At 45.5% G+C, this 17,709-nt stretch overlaps 1 protein-coding gene across 2 annotated transcripts in view; it reads left to right on the top strand.

The window, feature by feature from the left end:
- LOC139422960 (amyloid beta precursor like protein 1-like) overlaps positions 1-17,709 on the top strand; it is a 64,195-nt gene that overhangs the window by 32,486 nt on the left and 14,000 nt on the right. For both annotated transcript variants that reach the window (XM_071174492.1, XM_071174483.1), the window contains exons 2-4: positions 1,100-1,279; positions 3,489-3,618; positions 9,619-9,731. In XM_071174492.1, coding sequence (XP_071030593.1) covers positions 1,100-1,279; positions 3,489-3,618; positions 9,619-9,731 — 423 coding nt within the window. The remainder of the gene's footprint in view (positions 1-1,099; positions 1,280-3,488; positions 3,619-9,618; positions 9,732-17,709) is intronic.

Below are 17,709 nucleotides of genomic sequence, written 5' to 3'. Positions count from 1 at the left end.
CCTGGGCCCGACCCCCGGTATTAACACCTGACTGGGAGCAGCGGGGCTGGGGCCGGCTGGTGTTTGTTCCTCCACGGCGCCTCCCCTGGGCCCGACCCCCAGTATTAACACCTGACTGGGAGCAGCAGGGCTGGGGCCGGCTGGTGTTTGTTCCTCCACGGTGCCTCCCCTGGGCCCGACCCACAGGCTGCAGGCAGATGGAACGGATCCCATGATCAATAACAACATCCTAGCAGGCTGCTGAGGGTAGGAAGGAGAGAGGGGGAGAGGATGGAGATAGGGAAAGGAAAAGAAAAGAGAAAGAGCTAAGGGAGAGAGACAGTAGGGGAGAGATGGAGAGAATAAAGGGGAGTGGTAGAAAGAAGATAAAAGAGGGGCAGATGGGAGCAGGTTTTACAGAATATAGTTGTACACTTCCTGTTTATCCACCCTATCTTTATATTCTCAACTCTTAACATTGCTAACAAAACCAGGGCGTAGTTTGTCAGTCGATAAGTCAGACTTTTCATCGGCTTTGGGTGTCACTCAACGCATGATCTGGTATAAATGTTTTCTGATCCTTGTTTCTGCCAATATTCTCTATCACTGTAGCTACAGTGCGTGAGACTAAATGGTATATGCATTAGCTTGAAAGTCCATCTCTCTCTATACAAATATGGCACACACACAATGCATACAACGATGTATACACAGACACACACTCTCTCTCTCACTGCAGCTCAGCCATTGTCTGTGTTGGGAGATAGATCAGAGAGACTATATCAGCAAGTACATTTAGACTAATCTAAGGTCCTGTCCTTCATTCTCAAACTCGATATTATCCCACCACTTTGTTTGTATTGACTGCTCTCTCTCTCTCTCTCTCTCTCTCTCTCTCTCTCAATTCAATTGTTTTATTGGCATGGGAAACGTGTTAACATTGCCAAAGCAAGTGAAGTAGATAATAAACAGTAAACATTGCACTCACACTCTCTCTCAGGACAACCATAACAAAGTATTTATTTTCCTCCACCTTTCCGCCTTCCTTCCTTGCTACTTCCATCTATTACTCTTTCTATTTCTCAACTTGTCTTTTCTCTTTCCACCTCCCTCTCTCTAGGCCTTGGCCGTGGCTGAGGTGAATGGACCGGGGCCCCTGGTGGCCGAGCCGCAGATTGCCATGTTCTGTGGGCGTCAGCTGCTGCACATGAACCCTGAGACTGGCCAATGGGAGCCTGACCCTCAGGGCCGCCAGGGCTGCTTTACAGAGCCCAACCAGATCCTGTCCTACTGCCAAGAGGTAGGAGCCAACACCACTGCTATGGTTATCTGATCGACCTCATACTGCACTATTACTGCACTGTAATGCTCAGCTCATCGCCAATGCTGCTGCAATAGCATAGTAGAGAGCAGATACTTTAGATAGGTTTATGGATATAAAGATAGTGGTAGATTCAGTGCCTTCAGAAAGTATTCATACCCCTTGACTTATTCCACATTTTATGGTGATACAGAATGATTTGAAAATAGATTTTTTTTAATCTACACACAATAATGACAAAGCGAAAACATGTTTTTGCAAACGATTAAAAGCACACACAGAGCAGCCACCACTATGCTTGAAAATAGGGAGAGTGGTACTCAGTAATGTGTTGTGTTGGGTTTGCCCCAAACATATTCAGGACAAAAATGGAATTGCTTTGCCATATTTTGTGCAGTTTTACTTTAGTGCCTTGTTGCAAACAGGATGCATGTTTTCTGTACAGACTTCTTTATTTTCACTCTGTCAATTAGGTTAATATTGTGGCATATGGTAACTGCAATGTCGTTGATCCATCCTCAGTTGTATCCTATCCCAGCCATTAAACTCTGTACCTGTTTTAAAGTCACCATTGGCCTCATGGTGAAATCCCTGAGTGGTTTCCTTCCTCTCCGGCAACTGAGTAAACAAGGACAACTGTATCTTTGTAGTGACTGGGTGTATTAATACTCCATCCAAAGTGTAATTAATAACTTCACCAAGCTGAAAGGGATATATGTATATTTACCCATCTACCAATAGGTGCCCTTCTTTGTGAGGCATTAGAAAACCTGGTCTTTGTCGTTGAATCTGTGTTTGAAATGCACCGCTCGACTGAAGGGCGTTACAGATAATTGTATGTGTGGGTTAGAGAGATGAGGTAGTCATTCAAAAATAATGTTACCCACTATTATTCCACACAGTGAGTCCATGCAACTTATTATGTGACTTGTTAAGCAGATTTTTACTCCTGAACTTATTTAGGCTTGCCATAACAAAGGGGTTGAATACTTATTAACTAAATTTTTTATTGATTTGTAAACATTTAAAAACATCATACCACTTTGACATAATGGGGTGTTGTGTGTAGGCCTGTGACAAAAAAAATCAGGCTGTAACAACAGATAGCTAGATACCTCACACAACATTACAAATAGGAGTAGTAGTAACCAACCCTAATCTCCCAATCTGTCTCACTTGGTTTGTCTTGTTCTATCAAATCTATATATTTCCGTATATATAGTGGAGTGATGGTGGTCAGGAGGAAATATTTATTGATATTTCCTGAATATTAATACTACCATCCATCGGTCTTCCTCCTGCCACGTTTATCCCCCTAATTCCTGAAAGTCTCCTGCATGCCAAACTTAAGGCACATCAATGGCGTACCAGGCCTAGCCACAGCCTTGGTTTGATTAGAGACTCGCTGCTCCCCCTCTGAAACAAGAGGAAGGAGCCTGTTTTTATAAAAGGACATCATGCGCCACCTGGTGGCTAAATGAAGCACGGCGGGTAAAGGAAACAGCAGTCACACAGTTGAAATGGCTGTAATGTGATTACCCAGCTCATTATGCGTCTGTGATTGCTTTTCCACAAAAGCGTTTATTTTTCCTCAACGTCTGTGGATCCGGCTCTCAGACAGCGTGCCAAATACATTTCTCAATCCATTAAACCTCATTATAGGGCTGTGCTTATGCCATTGCCCTACATTTTAATTGAAAGTAGTCAGATGTGAAATTGGGATTATTGAAATAATTGGAAGTGGGATTGTATAGGTCAACTTGTTTTCAGCCTGGAATTTTCCATACAACTTTAGGAGAATATCAGTGTACGACCTGCATAGTCAGAAAATAGACCTAGTGCCAAAGTGTTTCAGACCGTTGCATGAGTCTCTCCTTTTTACCTTTCTCCCTATTGATTGTGCTATCCTTCTTCCCTCTCCTCCTCACTCCCTCTCTCCATCCTCCTTTCCTCCTCTCTCCCTCTTACCCTCTCCTCCACTCTTCTTCTGTCTACTGTACGTCTCCTCTCCCCTAAACCCTCCTTTTCCCCTCAATTTGTCTGACCCTGTTGTCTCTCTCCTCTCTCTTGTCCTAACTCCTCCCTGATGTCCTGTCTGTCCATATCGTCCGTCCATCCATCTTTCCCTCCCTATGTCTTTCTGTCTGTCTCTCCCACCGTCTGTCTGTCCGTCCATCTGTCCAACCAGATGTACCCAGCCCTACAGATCTCCCATGTGGAGGAGTCCTCCAGCCCCGTCACCATCCCAGCCTGGTGTAAGAAGGGCTGGGGCCACTGCCAGACACGCCCCTTCATCGTCATGCCCTACCGCTGCCAGGGTAAGAACCACATGTCTGCAATGTCTGCACCCTCAGCATCATCATCATCATCATTCTAATCTTCAGCATATCCCTACACAAACATCACTCAAAACATTGCACAACTTCCCTATGATCACCCACCCCATATCGGAGGATAACTTTATTATATTAATAAGTAACATCATGTCATCATTATGTTTAATACAAAGCATGTCATTTCCATGATATGGTTAAGTAGCGTTCAAATTCAGCCTCGGGGAAGTAATAATAGAAACGGACATAGTATGTCTAATAGTTCATATGAATGGATTCCATTGTCAAAGCTTTGTCAGGTCTACCAAAGGGCCAGTCTGTGTTGAATTTTAACCCACTTGTCCCCACATCTTATACCATTAGTAACCCTAACACGTAATCCAAATTGCTTTACAAAATAACAGTAATTGAAAGGAATGTAAAAAATAATTGTGACTGATGGGAACATAGTGCTCTGCCTATAATAACACTAACAGACGTTTGCCCCAATATCTACTGTATATACCTCAGCTCATTTACACCCAGATACACTCATATCCTAGCCCCGAATGATACACCCCTATCCTAGCCCCGAATGATACACCCATATCCTAGCCCTGAATGATACACTCATATCCTAGCCCTGAATGATACACCCATATCCTAGCCCCAAATGATACACCCATATCCTAACCCTGAATGATACACCCATATCCTAGCCCCGAGTGCCCTATTTGTTACTCATAGACCCCAGATCCTTTACACCTCATCCCTGATACTTGCCGATCTCAGCCCTTTTACCCATTTTCCTTAGGCCTGTATTCCCCAAGTCACCAACAGTAACCTATATCCAGCTATTCGCTGCACACCCCAACCCTGTTATTAGCATATCTTAGTCCTGTGACCTCTGACCTGTATACGCTAATAATTTCATAGATAAACTCATAGTTGCCAGAAAGGATTTGAATGGCCAATAGACGTCCATCCAGACCCATTGTCTGTATGAGCCTTGTTTAACCCTACATTCTTAGAAAAAAGGGTTCCGAAAGGGTTCTTTGTTTGGCTGTCCCCATAGGAAAACTCTTTTTGGTTCCAGGTAGAATCCTTTTGGGTTCCATGTAGAACGCTCTGTGGTTCTACATGGAACCCAAAATAGTTTTACCTGGAACCAAAATTGTTCTTTCAACCTGGAACCAAAAAGGGTAATTCAAAGGGTTCTGCTATGGGGACAGCTAAAGAAACATTTTAGGTTCTAGATAGCACCTTTTTGTCTAAGAGTGTACACCCCTTTCCTCAGATAAACAAGGGAAATCCATGTGCGTACTTATATAAAACAGGTCTACCCCAGTGCCCAAGCCTCGATATTAATACAAACCAGGTTTACACTCGTACTTCAGACCCAATATTCTTACAGATCAGGTGTACACCTGCACATCTAACCTAATATTCTTACAGATCAGGTGTACACCTGCACATCTAACCCAATATTGATTCAAACATTTATAAAAAACAGGTCTACTTCTGCATTTCAGCCCCAATATTCATATAAACCAGATATACACCTGTACTTCACCTCCAATTTACATATCTGTAAAGTCTGCACCTGTGTTTGAACCCAATTAGTCAACTAAGCCAGGTCTAAATGCACCGAAGCCTGAATACCTATAAACTGTAAAACAGGTCTACCCCTGCACCTCATCTCCAGTACTCCTACAAACTAGGTCTACATCTTTGACTGAGTCCCAATACTAATATAAACCAGATCTACCCCTGCATACCGACATTGACGAGAGAGCCTATAGGGAGGAGGTCAGAGACCTGTCTGTGTGATGCCATGACAACAATCTCTCCCTCAAAGTGATCAAGACAAAGGAGATGATTGTAGACTACAGGGAAAAGAGGACCGAGCACACCCCCATTCTCATCGACGGGGCTGTAGTGGAGCAGGTTGAGAGCATCAACTTCCTTGGTGTTCACATCACCAACAAACTAACATGGTCCAAGCACACCAAGACAGTCGTGAAGAGTGCACGACAAAACCTATTCCCCCTCAGGAGACTGAAAAGATTTGGCATCGGTCCTCAGATCCACAAAAGGTTCTACAGCTGCACCATCGAGAGCATCACTGCCTGGTATGGCAACTGCTCGGCCTCCGACCACAAGGCACTACAGAGGATAGTGCGAACAGCCCAGTACATCACTGGGGCCAAGCTTCCTGCCATCCAGGACCTCTATACCAGGCGGTGTCAGCGGAAGGCCCTAAAAATTGTCAAAGACTCCAGCCACCCTAGTCCTAAACTGTTTTCTCTGCTACCGCATGGCAAGCGGTACCGGAGTGCCAAGTCTAGGTCCAAGAGGCTTCTAAACAGCTTCTATCCCCAAGCCATAAGACTCCTGAACATCTAATCAAATGGCCACCCAGGCTATTTGCATTGCCCCCCTCTTTTACACCACTGCTACTCTCTGTTGTTATTGTCTCTGCATAGTCCCTTTAATCAAATCAAATTTATTTATATAGCCCTTCGTACATCAGTTGATATCTCAAAGTGCTGTACAGAAACCCAGCCTAAAACCCCAAAAAGCAAGCAATGCAGGTGTAGAAGCACGGTGGCTAGGAAAAACTCCCTAGAAAGGCCAAAACCTAGGAAGAAACCTAGAGAGGAACCAGGCTATGTGGGGTGGCAAGTCCTCATCTGGCTGTGCCGGGTGGAGATTAAAACAGAACATGGGCAAGATGTTCAAATGTTCATAAATGGCCAGCATGGTCGAATAATAATAAGGCAGAACAGTTGAAACTGGAGCAGCAGCACGGTCAGGTGGACTGGGGACAGCAAGGAGTCATCGTGTCAGGTAGTCCTGGGGCATGGTCCTAGGGCTCAGGTCCTCCGAGAGAGAGAAAGAAAGAGAGAAGGAGAGAATTAGAGAACGCACACTTAGATTCACACAGGACACCGAATAGGACAGGAGAAGTACTCCAGATATAACAAACTGACCCTAGCCCCCCGACACAAACTACTGCAGCATAAATACTGGAGGCTGAGACAGGAGGGGTCAGGAGACACTGTGGCCCCATCCGAGGACACCCCCGGACAGGGCCAAACAGGAAGGATATAACCCCACCCACTTTGCCAAAGCACAGCCCCCACACCACTAGAGGGATATCTTCAACCACCAACTTACCATCCTGAGACAAGGCTGAGTATAGCCCACAAAGATCTCTGCCATGGCACAACCCAAGGGGGGGGCTCCAACCCAGACAGGATGACCACATCAGTGAATCAACCCACTCAGGTGACGCACCCCTTCCAGGGACGGCATGAGAGAGCCCCAGTAAGCCAGTGACTCAGCCCCTGTAATAGGGTTAGAGGCAGAGAATCCCAGTGGAAAGAGGGGAACCGGCCAGGTAGAGACAGCAAGGGCGGTTCGTTGCTCCAGAGCCTTTCCGTTCACCTTCCCACTCCTGGGCCAGACTACACTCAATCATATGACCCACTGAAGAGATGAGTCTTCAGTAAAGACTTAAAGGTTGAGACCGAGTTTGCGTCTCTGACATGGGTAGGCAGACCGTTCCATAAAAATGGAGCTCTATAGGAGAAAGCCCTGCCTCACGCTGTTTGCTTAGAAATTCTAGGGACAATTAGGAGGCCTGCGTCTTGTGACCGTAGCGTAGCACTGGAGTAATATGATAATTTTTTGGGGTTCTAGTCAGGATTCTAGCAGCCGTATTTAGCACTAACTGAAGTTTATTTAGTGCTTTATCCGGGTAGCCGGAAAGTAGAGCATTGCAGTAGTCTAACCTAGAAGTGACAAGAGCATGGATACATTTTTCTGCATCATTTTTGGACAGAAAGTTTCTGATTTTTGCAATGTAACGTAGATGGAAAAAAGCTGTCCTTGAAATGATCTTGATATGTTCTTCAACAGAGAGATCAGGGTCTAGAGTAACGCCAAGGTCCTTCACAGTTTTATTTGAGACGACTGTACAACCATTAAGATTAATTGTCAGATTCAACAGAAGATCTCTTTGTTTCTTGGGACCTAGAACAAGCATCTCTGTTTTGTCCGAGTTTAAAAGTAGAAAGTTTGCAGCCATCCACTTCCTTATGTCTGAAACACATGCTTCTAGCAAGGGCAATTTTGGGGCTTCACCATGTTTCATTGAAATGTACAGCTGTGTGTCATCCGCATAGCAGTGAAAGTTAACATTATGTTTTCGGATAACATCCCCAAGAGGTAAAATATATAGTGAAAACAATAGTGGTCCTAAAACGGAACCTTGAGGAACACCGAAATTTACAGTTGACTTGTCAGAGGACAAACCATTCACAGAGACAAACTGATATCTTTCCGACAGATAAGATCTAAACCAGACCAGAACTTGTCCGTGTAGACCAATTTGGGTTTCCAATCTCTCCAAAAGAATGTGGTGATCGATGGTATCAAAAGCAGCACTAAGGTCTAGGAGCACGAGGACAGATGCAGAGCCTCGGTCCGATGCCATTAAAATTTCATTTACCACCTTCACAAGTGCCGTCTCAGTGCTATGATGGGGTCTAAAACCAGACTGAAGCATTTCGTATACATTCTTTGTCTTCAGGAAGGCAGTGAGTTGCTGAGCAACAGCCTTTTCTAAAAAGGAATGGAAGATTCGATATAGGCCGATAGTTTTTTATATTTTCTGGGTCAAGGTTTGGCTTTTTCAAGAGAGGCTTTATTACTGCCACTATTAGTGAGTTTGGTACACATCCGGTGGATAGAGAGCCGTTTATAATGCTCAACATAGGAGGGCCAAGCAAAGGAAGCAGCTCTTTCAGTAGTTTAGTTGGAATAGGGTCCAGTATGCAGCTTGAAGGTTTAAAGGCCATGATTATTTTCATCATTGTGTCAAGAGATATAGTACTAAAACACTTGAGCGTCTCTCTTGATCCTAGGTCCTGGCAGAGTTGTGCAGACTCAGGACAATTGAGCTTTGAAGGAATACGCAGATTTAAAGACGAGTCCGTAATTTGCTTTCTAATAATCATAATCTTTTCCTCAAAGAAGTTCATGAATTTATCACTACTAAAGTGAAAGTCATCCTCTCTTGGGGAATGCTGCTTTTTAGTTAGCTTTGCGACAGTATCAAAAAGGAATTTCGGATTGTTTATTTTCCTCAATTAAGTTAGAAAAATAGGATGATCGAGCAGCAGTAAGGGCTCTTCGGTACTGCACGGTACTGTCTTTCCAAGCTAGTTGGAAGACTTCCAGTTTGGTTAATAACTCTACCTTCATGTACATATTACCTCAACTAACCGGTGCCCCCGCACATTGACTCCCACTGTATATAGTCTCGCTATTGTTATTTTACTGCTGCTCTTTAATTACTTGTTACTTTTATTTCTTATTCTTATCCATATTTTCTTAAACTACACTGTCGGTTGGGGGCCTGTAAGTAAGCATTTCACTGTATTCGGCGCATGTGACTAATAACATTTGATTTGGTTTTGAATCATACTTGACACCTGAATAATGCATAATATATGGCTTATTTGTTAATAAATACAACTTTAACTTCTCTAGAGTCTGTAAAGTACAAAATAAAAAAAAATCACTATTGTGACCGATGTAATCAAATGACTTAAATGAAAATCTGAAATTAAGCATATTTCACATTGTTCTGTCCTTGACTGACTGACTGGCTGCCTGCAGCTATTGAAAGTAGAACTGCATGCAGCAGCACACCATGGTGTTCTGGATCAATCTCCACTCCCCACCTTGTCCTCAGCTCAAATAGTGCAGAGGCACTGTAATGTTGGCATTATCTTATAATACTGAACCTTTCTAGTTCAAGTCTCTCTCTCTCTCTCTCTCTCGGGTTCATGAACGTTTTTGATCATTAATTTTTTTTTATCAACCAAGGCAAGTATTAAAATATAAAATATTCTCCCTCTCATTCCATTCCCTCTCTCTCTCTCCTCTCTCTCTCTCTCTCACTCTCTCACTCGCTCTCTCTCTCTCGCTCTGCAGTGGGTGAGTATGTGAGTGAAGCCCTGTTGGTTCCAGACCGATGCCGTTTCCTGCACCAGGAGCAGATGGATGTCTGTGAGAGCTACGTCTACTGGCACAACATAGCCAAGGAGGTGCGGGGCGGAGCGACATTATATTAACTAAGATTATATTAGAGTTAATTAAATTATGCATAAATTATATTACATGTTCATTTTTCAATTCATTTCTTAAGTTTTAATTGGGTTTTAACACAACTAGGACTCTTTATAGAGAGTTAGCATAGACTCTATAAGACATTAAACTTGGACTTGGACTAATTGAGTCAATAACTAAACTGCAGTGTAGACTGCAGTAAAAGACTTGGGCTGGAAGCTAACTGTACCCAGCTGGGTGTAGTGTAACATACAGTACCATACTGTATCAGCAGAGAGAGTAGCTAGAGGAGTTTAATATAGGCCGGGGAGGTGAGGTAGTTTAATATAGGCCGGGGAGGTGAGGTGGTTTAATATAGGCCGGGGAGGTGAGGTGGTTTAATATAGGCCGGGGAGGTGAAGTAGTTTATTATAGGCCGGGGAGGTGAGGTAGTTTAATATAGGCCGGGGAGGTTAGGTGGTTTAATATAGGCCGGGGAGGTGAGGTGGTTTAATATAGGCCGGGGAGGTAGTTTATTATAGGCCGGGGAGGTAGTTTATTATAGGCCGGGGAGGTGAGGCAGTTTATTATAGGCCGGGGAGGTGAGGCAGTTTATTATAGGCCGGGGAGGTAGTTTATTATAGGCCGGGGAGGTGAGGCAGTTTATTATAGGCCGGGGAGGTGAGGCAGTTTATTACAGGCCGGGGAGGTAGTTTAATATAGGCCGGGGAGGTAGTTTAATATAGGCCGGGGAGGTGAGGCGGTTTATTATAGGCCGGGGAGGTGAGGCAGTTTATTATAGGCCGGGGAGGTGAGGCAGTTTATTATAGGCTGGGGAGGTGAGGCAGTTTATTATAGGCCGGGGAGGTGAGGTAGTTTAATATAGGCCGGGGAGGTAGTTTATTATATGCCGGGGAGGCGGTTTATTATAGGCCGGGGAGGTGAGGTGGTTTATTATAGGCCGGGGAGGTAGTTTATTATAGGCCGGGGAGGCGGTTTATTATAGGCCGGGGAGGTGAGGTAGTTTAATATAGGCCGGGGAGGTAGTTTATTATAGGCCGGGGAGGTGAGGTGGTTTATTATAGGCCTGGGGGGGGTGAGGCAGTTTATTATAGGCCGGGGAGGTAGTTTATTATAGGCCGGGGAGGTAGTTTATTATAGGCCGGGAGGTAGTTTACTATAGGCCGGGGAGGTAGTTTATTATAGGCCGGGGAGGTAGTTTATTATAGGCCGGGGAGGTAGTTTATTATAGGCCGGGGAGGTGAGGCAGTTTATTATAGGCCGGGAGGTGAGGCAGTTTATTATAGGCCGGGGAGGTGAGGCAGTTTATTATAGGCCGGGGAGGTGAGGCAGTTTATTATAGGCCGGGAGGTGAGGCAGTTTATTATAGGCCGGGGAGGTGAGGCAGTTTATTATAGGCCGGGGAAGTGAGGCAGTCTATTATAGGCCGGTGAGGTAGTTTATTATAGGCCGGGGAGGTAGTTTATTATAGGCCGGGGAAGTGAGGCAGTCTATTATAGGCCGGTGAGGTAGTTTATTATAGGCCGGGAGGTGAGGCAGTTTATTATAGGCCGGGGAGGTGAGGCAGTTTATTATAGGCCGGGGAAGTGAGGCAGTCTATTATAGGCCGGTGAGGTAGTTTATTATAGGCCGGGGAAGTGAGGTGGTTTAATATAGGCCGGTGAGGCGGTTTATTATATGCAAGAGAGGTGAGGCGGTTTATTTTATGCAAGAAAGGGGAGGCGGTTTATTATATGCAAAGGAGGTGAGGGGGTTTATTATATGCAAGAGAGGTGAGGCGGTTTATTATATGCAAGAGAAGCGAGGTGGTTTATTATATGCAAGAGAGCTCAGGTTGTTTATTATATGCAAGAAAGGTGAGGCGGTTTATTATATGCAAGAGAGCTGAGGTTGTTTATTATATGCAAGAGAGGTGAGGTGGTTTATTATAGGCCTGGGGGGTGAGGCGGTTTATTTTTTGCAAGAGAGCTGAGGTTGTTTATTATATGCAAGAAAGGTGAGGTGGTTTATTATAGGCCTGGGGGGTGAGGCGGTTTATTATAGGCCGGAGGGGTGAGGCAGTTTATTATAGGCCGGGGAGGCAGTTTATTATAGGCCGGGGAGGTGAGGCAGTTTATTATAGGCCGGGGAGGTAGTTTATTATAGGCCGGGGAGGTGAGGCAGTTTATTAAAGGCCGGGGAGGTAGTTTATTATAGGCCGGGGAGGTGAGGCAGTTTATTATAGGCCGGGGAGGTAGTTTATTATAGGCCGGGGAGGTAGTTTATTATAGGCCGGGGAGGTGAGGCAGTTTATTATAGGCCGGGGAGGTAGTTTATTATAGGCCGGGGAGGTAGTTTATTATAGGCCGGGGAGGTAGTTTAATATAGGCCGGGGAGGTGAGGCAGTTTATTATATGCCGGGGAGGTGAGGTAGTTTATTATAGGCCCGGGGAGGTGAGGCAGTTTAATATAGGCCGGGGAGGTAGTTTATTATAGGCCGGGGAGGTAGTTTATTATAGGCCGGGGAGGCAGTTTATTATAGGCCGGGGAGGTAGTTTATTATAGGCCGGGGAGGCAGTTTATTATAGGCCGGGAGGTGAGGCAGTTTATTATGGGCCGGGGAGGTGAGGTAGTTTATTATAGGCCGGGGAGGTGAGGCAGTTTATTATAGGCCGGGAGGTGAGGCAGTTTATTATAGGCCGGGGAGGTGAGGCAGTTTATTATAGGCCGGGGAGGTGAGGCAGTTTATTATAGGCCGGGAGGTGAGGCAGTTTATTATAGGCCGGGGAGGTGAGGCAGTTTATTATAGGCCGGGGAAGTGAGGCAGTCTATTATAGGCCGGTGAGGTAGTTTATTATAGGCCGGGGAAGTGAGGCAGTCTATTATAGGCCGGTGAGGTAGTTTATTATATGCAAGAGAAGTGTGGTGGTTTATTATATGCAAGGGAGGTGAGGCGGTTTATTATATGCAAGGGAGGTGAGGCGGTTTATTATATGCAAGAGAGGTGAGGCGGTTTATTTTATGCAAGAAAGGGGAGGCGGTTTATTATATGCAAAGGAGGTGAGGGGGTTTATTATATGCAAGAGAGGTGAGGCGGTTTGTTATATGCAAGAGAAGCGAGGTGGTTTATTATATGCAAGAGAGCTCAGGTTGTTTATTATATGCAAGAAAGGGGAGGCAGTTTATTATATGCAAGAGAGGTGAGGCGGTTGATTTTTTGCAGGAGAGCTGAGGTTGTTTATTATATGCAAGAAAGGGGAGGCGGTTTATTATATGCAAAGGAGGTGAGGGGGTTTATTATATGCAAGAGAGGTGAGGTTGTTTATTATATGCAAGAGAGGTGAGGCGGTTTATTATATGCAAGAAAGGTGAGGTGGTTTATTATATGCAAGAGAGGTGAGGCGGTTTATTATATGCAAGAGAGCTGAGGTTGTTTATTATATGCAAGAAAGGTGAGGCGGTTTATTATATGCAAGAGAGGTGAGGCGGTTTATTTTTTGCAAGAGAGCTGAGGTTGTTTATTATATGCAAGAAAGGTGAGGTGGTTTATTATATGCAAGAAAGGTGAGGTGGTTTATTATATGCAAGAGAGCTGAGGTTGTTTATTATATGCAAGAAAGGTGAGGCGGTTTATTATATGCAAGAGAGGTGAGGCGGTTTATTTTTTGCAAGAGAGCTGAGGTTGTTTATTATATGCAAGAAAGGTGAGGTGGTTTATTATATGCAAGAAAGGTGAGGTGGTTTATTATATGCAAGAGAGCTGAGGTTGTTTATTATATGCAAGAAAGGTGAGGCGGTTTATTATATGCAAGAGAGGTGAGGCGGTTTATTTTTTGCAAGAGAGCTGAGGTTGTTTATTATATGCAAGAAAGGTGAGGTGGTTTATTATAGGCCTGGGGGGGTGAGGCGGTTTATTATAGGCCGGAGGGGTGAGGCAGTTTATTATAGGCCGGGGAGGCAGTTTATTATAGGCCGGGGAGGTGAGGCAGTTTATTATAGGCCGGGGAGGTAGTTTATTATAGGCCGGGGAGGTAGTTTATTATAGGCCGGGGAGGTGAGGCAGTTTATTATAGGCCGGGGAGGTAGTTTATTATAGGCCGGGGAGGTAGTTTATTATAGGCCGGGGAGGTGAGGCAGTTTATTATAGGCCGGGGAGGTAGTTTATTATAGGCCGGGGAGGTAGTTTATTATAGGCCGGGGAGGTAGTTTAATATAGGCCGGGGAGGTGAGGCAGTTTATTATATGCCGGGGAGGTGAGGTAGTTTATTATAGGCCCGGGGAGGTGAGGCAGTTTAATATAGGCCGGGGAGGTAGTTTATTATAGGCCGGGGAGGCAGTTTATTATAGGCCGGGGATGTGAGGCAGTTTATTATAGGCCGGGGAGGTAGTTTATTATAGGCCGGGGAGGCAGTTTATTATAGGCCGGGAGGTGAGGCAGTTTATTATGGGCCGGGGAGGTGAGGTAGTTTATTATAGGCCGGGGAGGTGAGGCAGTTTATTATAGGCCGGGAGGTGAGGCAGTTTATTATAGGCCGGGGAGGTGAGGCAGTTTATTATAGGCCGGGGAGGTGAGGCAGTTTATTATAGGCCGGGAGGTGAGGCAGTTTATTATAGGCCGGGGAGGTGAGGCAGTTTATTATAGGCCGGGGAAGTGAGGCAGTCTATTATAGGCCGGTGAGGTAGTTTATTATAGGCCGGGGAAGTGAGGCAGTCTATTATAGGCCGGTGAGGTAGTTTATTATATGCAAGAGAAGTGTGGTGGTTTATTATATGCAAGGGAGGTGAGGCGGTTTATTATATGCAAGGGAGGTGAGGCGGTTTATTATATGCAAGAGAGGTGAGGCGGTTTATTTTATGCAAGAAAGGGGAGGCGGTTTATTATATGCAAAGGAGGTGAGGGGGTTTATTATATGCAAGAGAGGTGAGGCGGTTTGTTATATGCAAGAGAAGCGAGGTGGTTTATTATATGCAAGAGAGCTCAGGTTGTTTATTATATGCAAGAAAGGGGAGGCGGTTTATTATATGCAAGAGAGGTGAGGCGGTTTATTTTTTGCAGGAGAGCTGAGGTTGTTTATTATATGCAAGAAAGGGGAGGCGGTTTATTATATGCAAAGGAGGTGAGGGGGTTTATTATATGCAAGAGAGGTGAGGTTGTTTATTATATGCAAGAGAGGTGAGGCGGTTTATTATATGCAAGAAAGGTGAGGTGGTTTATTATATGCAAGAGAGGTGAGGCGGTTTATTATATGCAAGAGAGCTGAGGTTGTTTATTATATGCAAGAAAGGTGAGGCGGTTTATTATATGCAAGAGAGGTGAGGCGGTTTATTTTTTGCAAGAGAGCTGAGGTTGTTTATTATATGCAAGAAAGGTGAGGTGGTTTATTATATGCAAGAAAGGTGAGGTGGTTTATTATATGCAAGAGAGCTGAGGTTGTTTATTATATGCAAGAAAGGTGAGGCGGTTTATTATATGCAAGAGAGGTGAGGCGGTTTATTTTTTGCAAGAGAGCTGAGGTTGTTTATTATATGCAAGAAAGGTGAGGTGGTTTATTATAGGCCTGGGGGGTGAGGCGGTTTATTATAGGCCGGAGGGGTGAGGCAGTTTATTATAGGCCTGGGGGGTGAGGCAGTTTATTATAGGCCTGGGGGGTGAGGCGGTTTATTATAGGCCTGGGGGGTGAGGCGGTTTATTATAGGCCTGGGGGGGGTGAGGCAGTTTATTATAGGCCGGAGGGGTGAGGCGGTTTATTATAGGCCTGGGGGGTGAGGCGGTTTAGTATAGGCCTGGGAGGTGAATTAGTTTATTATAGGCCGGGAGGTGAGGTAGTTTATTATAGGCCGGGGGGTGAGGTAGTTTATTATAGGCCGGGAGGTGAGGTAGTTTATTATAGGCCGGGGAGGTAGTTTATTATAGGCCGGGAGGTGAGGTGGTTTAATATAGGCCGGGGAAGTGAGGTGGTTTATTATAGGCCTGGGGGGTGAGGCAGTTTATTATAGGCCGGGGAGGTGAGGTGATTTAATATAGGCCGGGGAGGCGGTTTATTATAGGCCTGGGGGGGGTGAGGCAGTTTATTATAGGCCGGAGGGGTGAGGCGGTTTATTATAGGCCTGGGGGGTGAGGCGGTTTATTATAGGCCGGGGAGGTGAATTAGTTTATTATAGGCCGGGAGGTGAGGTAGTTTATTATAGGCCGGGGGGTGAGGTAGTTTATTATAGGCCGGGAGGTGAGGTAGTTTATTATAGGCCGGGGAGGTAGTTTATTATAGGCCGGGGAAGTGAGGTAGTTTATTATAGGCCGGGGAGGTAGTTTATTATAGGCCGGGGAGGTAGTTTATTATAGGCCGGGAGGTGAGGTAGTTTATTATAGGCCGGGGAGGTAGTTTATTATAGGCCGGGGAAGTGAGGTGGTTTATTATAGGCCGGGGAGGTGAGGTGGTTTATTATTGGCCGGGGAGGTGAGGTGGTTTATTATAGGCCGGGGAGGTAGTTTATTATAGGCCGGGGAAGTGAGGTGGTTTATTATAGGCCGGGGAAGTGAGGTGGTTTATTATAGGCCGGGGAGGTAGTTTATTATAGGCCGGGGAAGTGAGGTGGTTTATTATAGGCCGGGGAGGTAGTTTATTATAGGCCGGGGAAGTGAGGTGGTTTATTATAGGCCGGGGAGGTAGTTTATTATAGGCCGGGGAGGTGAGGTGGTTTATTATAGGCCGGGGAGGTAGTTTATTATAGGCCGGGGAAGTGAGGTGGTTTATTATAGGCCGGGGAGGTAGTTTATTATAGGCCGGGGAGGTAGTTTATTATAGGCCGGGGGGGTGAGGCAGTTTATTATAGGCCGGGGAGGTAGTTTATTATAGGCCGGGAGGTGAGGTGGTTTAATATAGGCCGGGGAAGTGAGGTGGTTTATTATAGGCCGGGGGGGTGAGGCAGTTTATTATAGGCCGGGGAGGTGAGGTGGTTTAATATAGGCCGGTGAGGCGGTTTATTATAGGCCTGGGGGGTGAGGCGGTTTATTATAGGCCGGGGAGGTGAATTAGTTTATTATAGGCCGGGAGGTGAGGTAGTTTATTATAGGCCGGGGGGTGAGGTAGTTTATTATAGGCCGGGAGGTGAGATAGTTTATTATAGGCCGGGGAGGTAGTTTATTATACGCCGGGGAAGTGAGGTAGTTTATTATAGGCCGGGGAGGTAGTTTATTATAGGCCGGGGAGGTAGTTTATTATAGGCCGGGAGGTGAGGTAGTTTATTATAGGCCGGGGAGGTAGTTTATTATAGGCCGGGGAAGTGAGGTGGTTTATTATAGGCCGGGGAGGTGGGGTGGTTTATTATAGGCCGGGGAGGTGAGGTGGTTTATTATAGGCCGGGGAGGTAGTTTATTATAGGCTGGGGAAGTGAGGTGGTTTATTATAGGCCGGGGAAGTGAGGTGGTTTATTATAGGCCGGGGAGGTAGTTTATTATAGGCCGGGGAAGTGAGGTGGTTTATTATAGGCCGGGGAGGTGGTTTATTATAGGCCGGGGAGGTAGTTTATTATAGGCCGGGGAAGTGAGGTGGTTTATTATAGGCCGGGGAGGTAGTTTATTATAGGCCGGGGAAGTGAGGTGGTTTATTATAGGCCGGGGAGGTAGTTTATTATAGGCCGTGGAGGTGAGGCAGTTTATTATAGGCCTGGGGGGGGTGAGGCAGTTTATTATAGGCCGGAGGGGTGAGGCGGTTTATCATAGGCCTGGGGGGTGAGGCGGTTTATTATAGGCCGGGGAGGTGAATTAGTTTATTATAGGCCGGGAGGTGAGGTAGTTTATTATAGGCCGGGGGGTGAGGTAGTTTATTATAGGCCGGGAGGTGAGGTAGTTTATTATAGGCCGGGGAGGTAGTTTATTATAGGCCGGGGAAGTGAGGTAGTTTATTATAGGCCGGGGATGTAGTTTATTATAGGCCGGGGAGGTAGTTTATTATAGGCCGGGAGGTGAGGTAGTTTATT

The sequence above is a fragment of the Oncorhynchus clarkii genome, chromosome 2 (genome assembly GCF_045791955.1).
Source record: "Oncorhynchus clarkii lewisi isolate Uvic-CL-2024 chromosome 2, UVic_Ocla_1.0, whole genome shotgun sequence".
Lineage (NCBI taxonomy): Eukaryota > Metazoa > Chordata > Actinopteri > Salmoniformes > Salmonidae > Oncorhynchus > Oncorhynchus clarkii.
This window is presented reverse-complemented; position numbering and strand designations above follow the sequence as displayed.